The sequence below is a fragment of the Rousettus aegyptiacus genome, unplaced genomic scaffold (genome assembly GCF_014176215.1).
Source record: "Rousettus aegyptiacus isolate mRouAeg1 unplaced genomic scaffold, mRouAeg1.p scaffold_m13_p_3, whole genome shotgun sequence".
NCBI classification, from domain to species: domain Eukaryota; kingdom Metazoa; phylum Chordata; class Mammalia; order Chiroptera; family Pteropodidae; genus Rousettus; species Rousettus aegyptiacus.
In genome coordinates, this window is record NW_023416306.1 from 167988171 (window position 1) to 168001162 (window position 12992).

Below are 12992 nucleotides of genomic sequence, written 5' to 3' on the forward strand. Positions count from 1 at the left end.
CATTAATAAAGTACAGAATTTTAGAAGCAATTTTTCAAGATTAGAACAAAAATTAAATAATACTTTACCACAGTAGCACTTAATGGAGATCCTGCTGGGGTATTTGTATATGTACTAGTTAATGATAATTCAAGGTCCATATTTGGAGGGTCCCCAAGGGGTGGAAGAGAAGAGAGACTATGGGACATGTCCATATCAGCCATGGAGAAGAAAACTTCTTCTTCTAGAGAGAATTAAACTTTGTCAATTGTATTATAATTTCACAAAATCACATTTTTAAATTAAGTAAATATGCACTAATATAATATCCTTCCTTCAGATTATCTGAGATATAATAGATACTCTAAATTTTATGTTACTTCCAATGGGGTAATTAATTGGATCTAAGATATAAATGACAGTAGAAACTCAACTGAACATAGGTTAAAAAAGGTTATACTATCCTACTGGTGAACATTTTTTTCTAATATGATACGTAATCTTAACTGGTATATTTTTAAGTATCATATTACAATTTAGGAGTTAAAATCCAGATTTTAAAATAGTATAAAATCTTGCAACCTCTGGTTTCATATGGATACAGCAATTTCTTTAAAAAAAAAAAAAAAAACCTGAACATATCATTTAGAATTCTATTTACATTTCATTTCCTTCTTTCTGGAGATTGTTTTACTTTCAAGAAAATGAAGTTTACTATGGTCAAAATTTCTTAAGTTGACTTTAATTTTCTATTTAGTTCAACATTATTATTATTTAGGGTATTAGTGCTCATATATTCTGAAACACCTGTAAATGTAAACTGGGTAAAGATTATAATTGATAGGTTAATAGATTAACTATAAATCATCATGTGAGCACGTAAGAATTTGACAAAATGAAGAATTATCCCCATTTATCTCTCATGTTAATCTACATTTTTGTAAATTCTTTCCTTAGAATAAATCATGATTTAAAAAACAAACCAATCAAAAAAGGAAACTATAGCACATGAGTGCCAGTGCATCACTGTAATACTGTGTTTAGGTCAACTTAGAAATTTAAACCTCCTTAAAGCCTGGATGTTTTGTTCTTTCATTGTTAACTCCATTTCACAGTGGCCAAAATTAAGTGTACTTTGAGCTGTAATGATAACATATGATTCTGGTGTGAACTTTCTGAGTTGCTTACCACGGCTAGAGGGTGTACGCGCTGTTTCTGTCTCATAAAAGCTTTGCTCTGAAGATATACCCACAGAGAGGGAATCTTTTCTCAAATAATACCGGTTTAATTCCATCTGAATTCGATATTCTTCTTCCTGCTGCATGGGTCGATTTTTTTTATCTTTATTAGCTAACCCTATTTTGCTCGAATTTTCTGTAAGTATACAAAAAAGCAAAACAGTAATTAAATTCAGAGTTACTTAATAATTTCTCTCCCCAAACTCAATCCAATACCAGTGGTGATAGTTTTATAAACTGACTTTCCTTAGAATTATGATTTATAAAACAAAACTACACAATCAAAACAGGATGCTGTAGCACATGTGTGCCAAGACATGACTGGAATGCTTTAGTTAGATCAGCTTGTAAATGTAAATCTTCTTATAGTATGGATGTTTTGTTCTTTTATGACTAACTCTTATACCACAGCAAATTAACACCACAGGGAAAAACCACCACTATTTAATACCAATCAGAAGCCTAAGCAATAGCTTTAAGCTTCTAGTTAGGAATCACAAAATCTTATGATAGATGTCATTAAAAACATAATGTGTGCTACTGTCTTCAAGAATTGTACTTTCTCAGTTGTATGAAGTACTATACAACCGAGGAAGTAAGTCAGACAATTGTGAAAAAGTTAAGAATGTGACACAAATAATTTCAATGCTAATTTGTGCCATGGTAACACAATCTGAAAGATCCAATCAAACTTAACTATTTAGGACTCCTATTTACAATATATCTTTAATTTTACACATTCCTCTGTAATAATATTTCCTATATGTATGTTATGTATTTTAAATAAAGTTTTAAATAATTAAAAATAACTACAGAGTTATACTTGCCTGGTCCAGCGATAGCTGCTAACATATCCAAAAGCAGATGTACCTGTCTTGGAGACAGGAATAGATGAATAGAGTCTATCTGTCCATCAATATCCAACTTAAAAAAAAAAAGAAAAAGAAAAACATTCAGGATGAACACTCTTTATATATAAAATCTCATCGCCACAAATCTCAGCATATTTTCACACACTAAGATGAGTACTGATTATTTAGCCTTGGATTTCTCCACCTAAGATTCTCTCTAATTCACACAATCTAAATGAAAAGACTTAAAGGCCACCAAACTGTTTTTCTCTGAGGGAAAATCCTCCTGAGAAATTCCATGTTGGCGAGTACGATGTAATAGTGTTTGTCTGTTTTAGCTTTCTGAGTATTTAAAGTATTTTAGGAGGCTTAAAACACAGTCCTCAAAAAAGAATATTAAGACAGCAACAGTATTCATTCCCATCATGATTTCAAGAGACTCAAACATAGCCCTTAAAGCTTGATTCAAATCAAGAGTAAATAAAGTTGGCTTTCATAGTTTGCCCAAGGACAGTACTGCTTGGCAGAGCATGAAAGGACCTTCTCTACCAACACTGTGCCTCTCCCAATGCCCTGTGTCCCACAAAGCCCCCTCTGCTGGGCATGGGTGTGCTGGCTATGGCAGAAATGCCAATGGAAGAGGGCGCTCGTTGGACTTCCCTTCTCTTTTCCAGCTCCAGCTCCATTTTTCCTTCTAGAAATAGAAGCTCCATCCCACTCACATCCTGATTCCTGTAGAGCATATTCTGACACAATTACTTTCATTTCTACATCACATTCTAAAAAGTTGAATATGCTTGTCTTATTTTCCATTCACCTCCTCTTAGTTCTAATACTAACACTGACTCCTATTGCAAATTTAAAATAATTCAATTAATAAAACACATTTATTATTTGCGAAGTGTCATCTTCCCCAAGAGACCAATTTTTTGATTCTTAAATTAGTGATTTTGAGAAATTTCAAGAATCTAACAAATATAATACATTCTCCAATAATCACTATCTTTCCCACCTTTTTTTGAGTATTGGGGACCTATGCTAGGTGTTTGACTATATTTCCTCTAATTCTTCATACTATTCTATTCCTCCTTTACAACGAGGAAATAGGTTCAAAAAGATTAAGTGATTCGCACAAGGCTATCTAAAAGATCCAGAGCCAGGATTTTAACCTGGGTTGACCAGGATGGAAAGTCTTCACTCAGTCCATGGCATGGCTCCCCATTCTGTCAATAGAAGTGTGAATGAAAAAGGGGTTCTACAGAAAGTAACCTCTAAGAATGATATGGTCGTAAATTCCTAAATGGGCTGGTCATGGTGGGGAGCCACGACCCAGGCCTGGAACTTCTCTAGTGAAAGGTTCATCTTTGTCTTCAGCGAGCTCTGCTCATTGTTCTTATTTATCTATCTAGATTAATAGAATTTTGACATAAAGTCCCATCCTCAAAAAAGCACAGTCTAGTTAACTGCCCTGTAATCCAATTCCCGCTGCCCACCTCCTTTCTCCCGCCTTCAAGTCATCTTCCTTATGTTCCCTCCTTAATTGCAAAGGCAAAAAAGAAAGGGTAAAACTGTCATTCTCTGAAGCACTCGACTTCTTTCTTCCCAGCAAATGTCATCAGTTTTGGCTCAAATAAATTCATAAAAATTCTTTACAGGATTAAACATTTCTTAAGTTAAAAGAAAACTCATTTTGTGGGGCTCCTTACTGACTGTTGACATCGAGGCCATGAATCAGCGAGGAGTTAAGGAGGGGGACAGTGTGGGGAAAAATCTCTTTCTGGTTATATACCAAATTTAAAAATTATTTTTTTAATTTTTAGTATTGAAAACATAATCTCTGACCTTTATTAGAATGACTATTCAAGAGTTTCATTTCTAATTGTCATAGAAATATTTCATCATTAGTACATTCTGAGTTTACATACAAAGAACAAAGTACATATTACTTTCCTGTTAAAAAATAAAAGACTTAACAATTAAAACTCAATGTAACATGGTAATTCAAACAAAATGTCTGTAAACTCAACACAGGCAGTTCCCTATTTTCATATATAATGCAATCATGAAAACATATGCTAAAATTGAATATGTGAAACACCAGGCTTACATACTACCTGAAGTGAGTACTAAAAAGAACATAAAATCTTTCATAATATTGAACCTACAGTTGAAAGACTCAAGTCTAATGCGTATCAGAGAGAGATTAGATCTCTTTGAGTGCCCCTAATTAATGCCATCTTTGTCTACACTGTATTAAGTTTATGAGATCTGTTTCTCAATGTTAATATCTAAAACTTTTATTTTTCCGTTTAGTACTCATTTTCATTAAATAAGAATATACTCAAGTTATTACAAAAAAAATTAATAGATAGGTAAGGATAGTAATGCTGCCAAATATTAAACACTAGCTGTCAGACAAGCCACCATGCAAGTTTGTCACCTAATTCACAGATGTCCAAAAGTAACATCCAAAAGGCATTTATACAAATCAATATATAATGGGCAAAGGTTTGGGATTGCACAAAGATCAAATACACAAATGTTGAGGACTATGTGTAATTAATTGTAATTCATCAAAACAGAACCATAAAAGTAATTGTTATGGTTCTTTGTTCTTGGAGAAATAGCAACTGCGTTTCCCCAGAGGCGTGGGCATATTTGTTTCCCAAGGATGTTATGAGGCAGGGGATTCCCTGTAGTGTTTACACAAACCATGGCTTTCTGCTCCATTAACAACCCCATCCTGTTATTTTATAGACTTAAGATCTGGCAAAAGGATTTTGCACCCTCTGGGGTAAGACAGGGGAGAGGAGACAATCAATAACAGGAATGCTGTCATTCTTCTGCCTCTATCTCCAGTCAGGTGTTCTAATCCTAGAAGACCGTCTGTCTGGGGATCCTTTAATCCTCTGAGAGCCTTTTAATGTACATTCGCATGTACTCAAGGGCGCCCTCTTACATGTTCCCACAGCAATTTCTATCCCTGGTATTGTATGATCTATTAAAAGGCAAAGACTGAATTCCACTCATTTCTGCATCTACCCCAAGAGCTTGCTTGGGCCTGGAATATAATAGTCACTCAAACATCTAGAGTTAGGTAGGCCAGTGAATACACAAATGAGTAAGTCCAAATATATTCTCAATTTAAACGGCATTTTACAGACATTACACAGAAAATTCATTTTCAAAGTCTGAAAATAACACTTGGAAAATACATTTTTAACTGACTGAATAAACTATGTTTCCTGATTCTACAACAAATTGTTTAATGTTGTTTTCTAAAAAATAGGTACAGTGTCTTTACAGTGTCTTCAAAAAGCTGTGAGACATCATGAAAAAAATCAATCTCTTCGTCAACATTATGCAACAATAAAAGTGGTCATCTCATTCAAAATACACGCGAAGTGGATATTCTTACACATAATTACACATCTTTAGTAAACTTCAGGCTTTCCAAATCTCACCTCCTTTAAATTTCGTTTTATGATGCTGGAAAGAGATTCTTTAATAGTAAATTCCTACTTATCTGAACTGATGAATGTTCTGAACTACTGGAATGGAGGAAAGTGAGTAATGGAGGAAACCCTAAGGCCTGAGCTGCGCAGAAGGGCAAAGGCTCTCTGTCACCTAAGCGTACAGGCACTGGCTAAGAGGAAAAATGCTGACTCAAGGACAGAGGTGCTGCAGCTACAGGGGAATCTGCAGTAACCGTCAGTGGTCACTGCAGAGATTAAAGAACGCTTGTAGTTTCGTTTTTTACTACAGAAAATAAAACAAATACTGACCTTGGCTCCAGGAAGTACTTCATTCTGTTTCAATGTGAGACTCAACTCCAACCTACCCATTAGCCCTCCAATCTGCACTGGGTCAGAGGGCGCCGCCTCTGGTAAATTCCTAGTTAGCTGTGGGTGTGGCTCACAAATAATTCTGGGATTCCAGCTAGGTGATAGCTTTGGCTCAGTTTCCTACAATAATGCAACAGGAAAAAAGTACTTTACTATAAATAAATTAAAATGCAAAATACAAATGTCAGCTTAAGAAGAGTAAAATACTTGACGTGCAAAACTGTATACTGTTACAATGGATAAACCTGTATCTTATAGTTAGCCTGAAACACAAATCATGGAAAAAGACTTCATGAAAAAAAGCACAGCATCTGTTCAAATTACAGCAACAAGAAAACTTAGCAGACATTCTATAAAAAAAATCTGATTTGTGAAATAATACAAAAGGTAAATTACAGAATGATTTTGGTATACAAAAGGAGTCTTTGCTCTTGGGGGGAATTAAAGAGCTCCTTAATTATAAAGCTTTTTTAAAATACAATTTGTAAGATAAATTTTCAGCAATACGTTCCTATGTAAGACAAATGTGAACACTGCTTGATTTCCTGTTTATTGTATAAGGATATTAGATATATCATTTTCCCTCAGGACACAGCATCCACTGTTTCTCTATCAAACTAATACACAGCAAAAAGGAAAGGCATTAATTTTGAGTGTTTTTAAAATCTCTGAAATATATGTCCCCATTAACGAATATTTGTGTCAACTTCCAGGTCAGATGGCAACTCATTAACACATGTTATATATCCTTGCAAAATTTAACAGCTCTCATTTAAACCTTTAAAAATCTATGATTTAGTTTGGGGTTTTTGTTTTGTTTTCTTACCACAGGTGCAGTTGAACACACCGGGGAAGATTTGGCTGATGCAGAAAATTCATCCCAGAAGAGAGACACTCCAGAAAGCTGAAGTAACTTGTGAGCAAAAGCTGTGGGCTGATGTACATTAATTCCCGAGGATTCATCAGCAGTTTCATCACAGTATACAGTTCTGAAAGTTAAAAACAAAAAGAGCATTTGCATAACACTCCTAGAAAAATCTACTTGCAATGATAAGAAATGCACATAGCTTTTTAAGCTAAGAGATTTTTCAAGTGTTAGCACTCCTCAGAATATGCCTGTGATGCGGGTCAGCATTAGCATGTTTTACTACAATAAATATTTTCATAAAGAGACTTTACCCTCAAGAAGGATAACTTCATGAGGCTCCTAAAATTGGGGGGCGGGGGAGGAGGGACCAGTAACTTATTTAGTTTCAAGAACACAATTCTTGTGCTCCCTCACAAGTGTCTCTAGTAACGGTGAGACACCACCACTTGTCTCCAATTCACAATCTGACATATATAACATTTCTTGAATTCTGAGGACTATCCTATAAATTCTTATGACTATTCTTCAGTTGAAACAAAATAAAGAATGTAATTCTAAATGCATGAGATGTGAACATACCAGTTAAGGTAACGCAACCTAATTTCAAAGATGTTAACAATAACTTTTACTAATAGGTATGTTTCATGAAAGACAAACCATAACACAGCTGCTTAAAAGGTGGCAAAAGTCTCCCACAGATCCACACACAAGTGTCTGGTGTGCTCAATGCACGTACTTCGTTCACCTTATTTCTGTTGACTGTTCATATGGCTTAAGACACTCGTCTGAGAATGTAAACCAACTCTGTTTATAAAGCTTTAAGTGGGAGTGGGTATACATAGAAAACTAAAAATGGTGTGTTTATGTCTTCTTAAGTAAACCACTATTGCACATATTGACCTTAAAATCCCCTCACCGAATCCTCATAGAAGATTCCTGTGCTCCCTCACAAGTATCTCTAGTAACAGTGAGACACCACTTGTATAGAAGAAAGCAAAGCAAAAAAGCCTCTCGTGTTAACGAGATATACCTAAATTGTACATTGCTTATGTGAAAAAACTGAAACTCTCCAACAGGAGTGCCTTATTCAGTAGCAGTCGAGTATTCATTGTTTTCATTTGATAGTAACTAAAAGAGAATAACTTGTTTTGTATTCAACATAATATTATACATAATTACATCCCGACTGATACTTTTCAGTTTTCAATGAGATTGGAACATAATTTAAGAGAGCAGCACTTCTGAAATTATGCAATATATTAATTTAATATCATCCCCTCTCATTTCCAAAAGCATCCTGAAATCTAATATGAGTTAGACTTTATCATTCATAAAGGAAAAGGATGGGGCCATTTGCTTTCAGATAAAAGAAGTCTTACCTTTCTATTCGAATTTCAAGTGCAGTTCCAGTTTTGGAATTTTCTGGCACATGTTCAATTCTCAAGACAGTGTCTATAAAAGTGACTTTTACTCTTCGTAGTACTAGAGTAAACATGTAATCATCAACATGAGACATGTACACTAAATAAAAACTTTGAAAGAATACTAAATTAATTTAATAAAAACTTACAAAATAAAATTGAAATGAATTCCTTTCTTGAAAAATCCCCAAATCTTGAGTTCTATAATAACTATTTTGCCTTACTGTTACATCTTAACAGAAACTTGGGGCAGTACCTAAAGCTATCTGTTGAATTATAATCCCTTCATTATGCAAGAAGAATACAATAAACAAAGGAGAAAACAGGGTACAAAAGAACATGAAATTAAATTGAACACAATATTTTAAATAACCTCAATTCTAAAGTTCCGAAGTAAGAACAGTTCATTTAAAAATCAGTCCAATGGCTATTTATACAAGGCTTACTACGTTAAGGTACTAAATAAAATGTAAAAAATTTTTAAATACTCAGTAATGCCAAACCTGTTTCAATGGTTTCAGCAAACTTTTCAAGTCCTTCAAAAGGCTGGGATCCTTCTCCTTGTTCATCTGTTAGTTTCTGGCTAAGACATTCTTTTGCCAATTGCATACTGCTGGTCATGAAACTTGACCAATACATAGGCTCAGAACCAGATGCTACAGAAAATATAGATTAATCCTAAATGATTTCTCATACTTACAATAAAGCCATTTCTTAAAATAACACATTTCAAATAGATAAATTCTTAACCCTCCATGAGAGATTGAACATCGTGGTATTACCTAGGGATATAATATTCTAGAAATCATTCTTGAGACTTAAGCATCACCTTACAATGACTGGGGTGGGGTGGGGGGTGGGGGGGGTGGGGTGTCGGGAAAACAGACCAAAGAAAAAGTCCAGAGATTAAAAGTCCAAGGTTAAAGATAAAATTACATGCTCTCATTACATCATATATGTCTGCCAAATATTAATTCATATGTTCATTCAGCAAGTATTTAATGGGTATTTTACACCCACATGGTACTGTTCAAAATACTACAGAGCAAGGGTTAACAAACCTTCTGTAAAGGATCAGATAGTCAATATATTAAGCCTTTAGGGCCATATGGTCTCTATCATGACTACTCCATGGTAAAAGCAGCCAGAATGAATAAATGAATGAGTATGGTGGTGTTCCAATAAAAATTTATTTACTAAAAAAGGTGACAGACCAAATTTGAAATATATGAACTGAAAAATCCTTTCTAGATCCTCTCTCATGAGAGAATTCCACCACACTTCCTCATGTTATTCAAACTGAACCTAGACTACTAGAATTACTGCCTTCCAAAATGGAATTTAAAAGCCCTTCTAACAGAGTATTTTTAAAATAAGGAGAAAATGTTTGACTTTCCATAGGAAAGTATTATTATATCTACTCATCAAGGTTAAAGATAAAATATTTTTGTGAATTAAACACCAGGTTGTTAAGGAGGATCTCCATGCACAGATTACCAATTTTCGAAATACAGGTACTATAATTCTACATAGCATAATTTAAACTTTGGTGTTTCGGACAGTACTTGAGATTATAATTCTTCAAGTATATCTTTACAAACCACTTGTCAATGAAAAAAATTTAAGTTCATAATTTAAGACAATTTACCATCATGACTTTACTGGTTTATAAAATCCTCTCATACTTTTGCTGAATTATTTGAAAGTAAACAACATCATAACACTCCTAAATACTTCGGCATGTAACTCTTAAGAACAAGAACATTCTCCTGAAAAAGCCCAATACCATTAACACATCCAAGAAATGTGACACTGAGGCGATAATCTTACACACATTTCATACCCGAATTTCCCCAGCTGCCCTTATAACACCCTTCAAAGTAAAAAACAAACAAAAATAGGAGAAAAAAAAAAAAAAGGATTATATATTCTTATCAATCATGTCTTTAGCGTCCTTTAATCTAAAACAGTTCCTCTAGGCCTTTGTCTTCTTTCAGGAGACTGACATTTTTTAACAGTAGCAACCATTTAGTTTATAGAATTTCCTTTATTTTGGGTGTCTGACTGCTTTATGATTTGATTTAGATTAAGCTCTTTTAGCAGGAACAGTAGGTAAGCGATGCTGTGTCCTTCTCAGTCCAATCCTATCAGGACACACGTGATGTCAGTTGGACCCATTATTGATGAGGTTAAGTTTGATCATGTGATATTGGTGACAACTGCCGATTTTCTCCATTGTAAAAGAAACTCTTTTTCCCTTTTTAAATAATACATAATCAGTGGGAGATGGTTAATATTGACTAAATATTAAGCTCCTCAACAACCCTTCACATCAACGGTATTAGCATTTATTGATGATTCTGGTCTGTATCAATTTTTACTATAGTGGCCAAAAACATGGTGAATTCTATCATTTTTGTTTATGTTTATAAGTAGGTACTCTACTGTAATGAAGAATGTTGGCTTCTCTCTGTCCCCCTTACATACTTATTTATTTATATCAATTCAGACGTAGGGCTTTTTTATTATTATTATTATTTATTTAGTGTGTTATAATTAATCCATTATTGTCACTATTCTTTGTGATACTCAAGCTTTCTCAGATTTGGCCGATGGGAGGGAGCCCTTGCAACCTAATCCTGTGTCCTTTTAACAGCTTCCTCAATCTTTGAGGACTTCCTTGTTTTCTGGCACAATACTCTGAATCTTAAAAACAAAATAGATAATTAGTAATGATTAAACCAATCATCTGTATACTAAAGTTCCTGTGGTTAAACAAGGTAAATAGTGTAGAGAGAGAAATAATGCTAAAAGTACAATCACACACACCTTACATAGAACCGCATCCTAATTTATCTACTGAAATCTCACGAATACAATGTAAATAAATTAAATACTGAATTTAAAGCAATTAAGTTACATTTCCCAACTTGTGAAAAACAACAATGGAAACAAACAGAAACAAGTAACACACCTACCTAGGCGAGGTCTAGGTCGGAAGACCATTTCTAACCCTTTCACTTCCAGTGCACAATTATCCTGTAGCAGAGAGCCCCATGGAACTGACAAAGAAATTGACTGTATGAATCCTTCCGTGACTTCTAAAGGTGCATCTGCTGACTCCAGGATCTCATTGAGACACTAAAGAGAGAGAGAAAAAAATGCAATTTGAAAATGCGAGAACAAGAACTTAACATTGTTAACTTATGCAAAGATGCTGAATACTCATGTATGTGTCAGGCACTAGGATACAGGAAGCAGAGATCTAATTAAAGATGATTTCCGGTCCTCACCAAGTTTACAATATAGCTTACCATGAAAGATACACATAATTAAAGTGTGACGAGATGCATGACAGAGAAAACACATTGTGCTCTTTGAGTGTGTAAAAGAACCTAACCTGGCGATTCAAGGCAGGCCAGCTGAGGAAGTGCTATTTAAAGCTGACACCAGAAGGCTGAGGACTTAACCAGGCAAAGTGTTCCAGGCAGACACAAAGGCACGTGGAAGGATTTTTTTTAAAAAAAGCAGAGGTCAGAGTGTGCAAGCATACATGTCTGAGATACAGGAGTATGTGAAAAAAGAAAAGCTACTTTAGCTTCAGTGCAGTGTGCTAGGGTGATGAGCCAGGGTTAAGGCTCCATAGATAAGGAAGAGTGGGATCCAAAGAGCCTTGTAATTCACGGTATAAGTCTGAAGTTTATCTCAAGGGCAATGTGAAACCCTTGAAAGATTTTAAACAAGGGTGCCATGATGGGATCAGAACTTTTAGTGGGCCACTCTAAACATGCTGCCAGGTAGAGAGCATTGGAGGAAAGCAAAACTCAGGCAGAAAGGCTGTTATGAGTACGAGAAGCTAGAGAAATTGGTTTGGCAAGGAGAGTGACACCTAGGACAGTCAGAAGTAGGTGGGTTCTTGCAATATATCAGGAAACAGAATTAAATGGCATCACGAGGGTTAAAGAAAAGAAGGAATGATGACTCACTCCCAGGTGCTGGCTTGGGCTACTGCTTAGACAGTGGTACCACTTACTGGACAAGCTGGTTAGGGGGAAGATGGGGAGGTCAGTTCCAAAGAATAAATTTGAGCAAACATCTAAGTGGAGATGGCTAGGAAGCAGCTAGAAGCTAGAAATGCCAGTCTAGAGCTCAGAAGAGCCATCTGGGCTGAAGATACAGAAGGGTACTACAAACACAGGGGTAAATGAAGCCACGGGGATGAGGAGAGACAGCCTTTAGGAACTTATGTGGAGTAAAATGACAAGAGGCCATACATCGGACTGGTACAAAAAGAAAGTGAGTAGTTCCACAATAAGGAAGAGTGGTACCCTACTTAGATTTTCCATTTCAGCACACTAAAACTTCTACATAATAAAAACAGACCTTTAAACAGTAGACTCTTTGTAAAGAGACAGAAAGTGACAATAACTTCTTGATTTCCTTGGTTTTCTTATAGCCAAATATTTAAGGGTTGAATTTAAAGATGAAAAGCAATTTTCTTCCATGCTGGGTTCTAAATATGCTGCCCATTTATGTGATGACAGATCACTATGAGTAGTACACGCTACCTAGCAGGTATACTCCAAAAAAACAAAACATACTTTACTTTTTCAAAGTAAAGATATCACATTAATAATGAGTGAGAAAGCAACGGCTTTTCAAAGGACACTTGTAACATGGAGAGAATGCTTTGAAAAATATTTGGAAATGTTTCCAGTTACATGATTTTATTGCTAAAACAATGTCTATTAAAAGCACATTTTTGAAAATTCATTACCTACATGGGTTAT

At 35.0% G+C, this 12992-nt stretch overlaps 1 protein-coding gene across 3 annotated transcripts in view; it reads right to left on the minus strand.

Moving 5' to 3' along the window:
• Positions 1-12992, minus strand: part of ATG2B (autophagy related 2B) — a 56874-nt gene that overhangs the window by 40464 nt on the left and 3418 nt on the right. The window contains exons 2-9 of one of the 3 annotated variants that reach the window (XM_036238892.1): positions 11181-11343; positions 8706-8858; positions 8161-8263; positions 6740-6902; positions 5854-6033; positions 2045-2141; positions 1168-1353; positions 69-220 (exon numbers count right to left, since the gene is read on the minus strand). In XM_036238892.1, the coding sequence (XP_036094785.1) occupies positions 69-220; positions 1168-1353; positions 2045-2141; positions 5854-6033; positions 6740-6902; positions 8161-8263; positions 8706-8858; positions 11181-11343 (1197 nt within the window). Of the gene's footprint in view, positions 1-68; positions 224-1167; positions 1354-2044; positions 2142-5853; positions 6034-6739; positions 6903-8160; positions 8264-8705; positions 8859-11180; positions 11344-12992 lie in introns of all 3 variants that reach the window. The other 2 variants (XM_036238891.1, XM_036238893.1) reach the window with 2 other exon arrangements.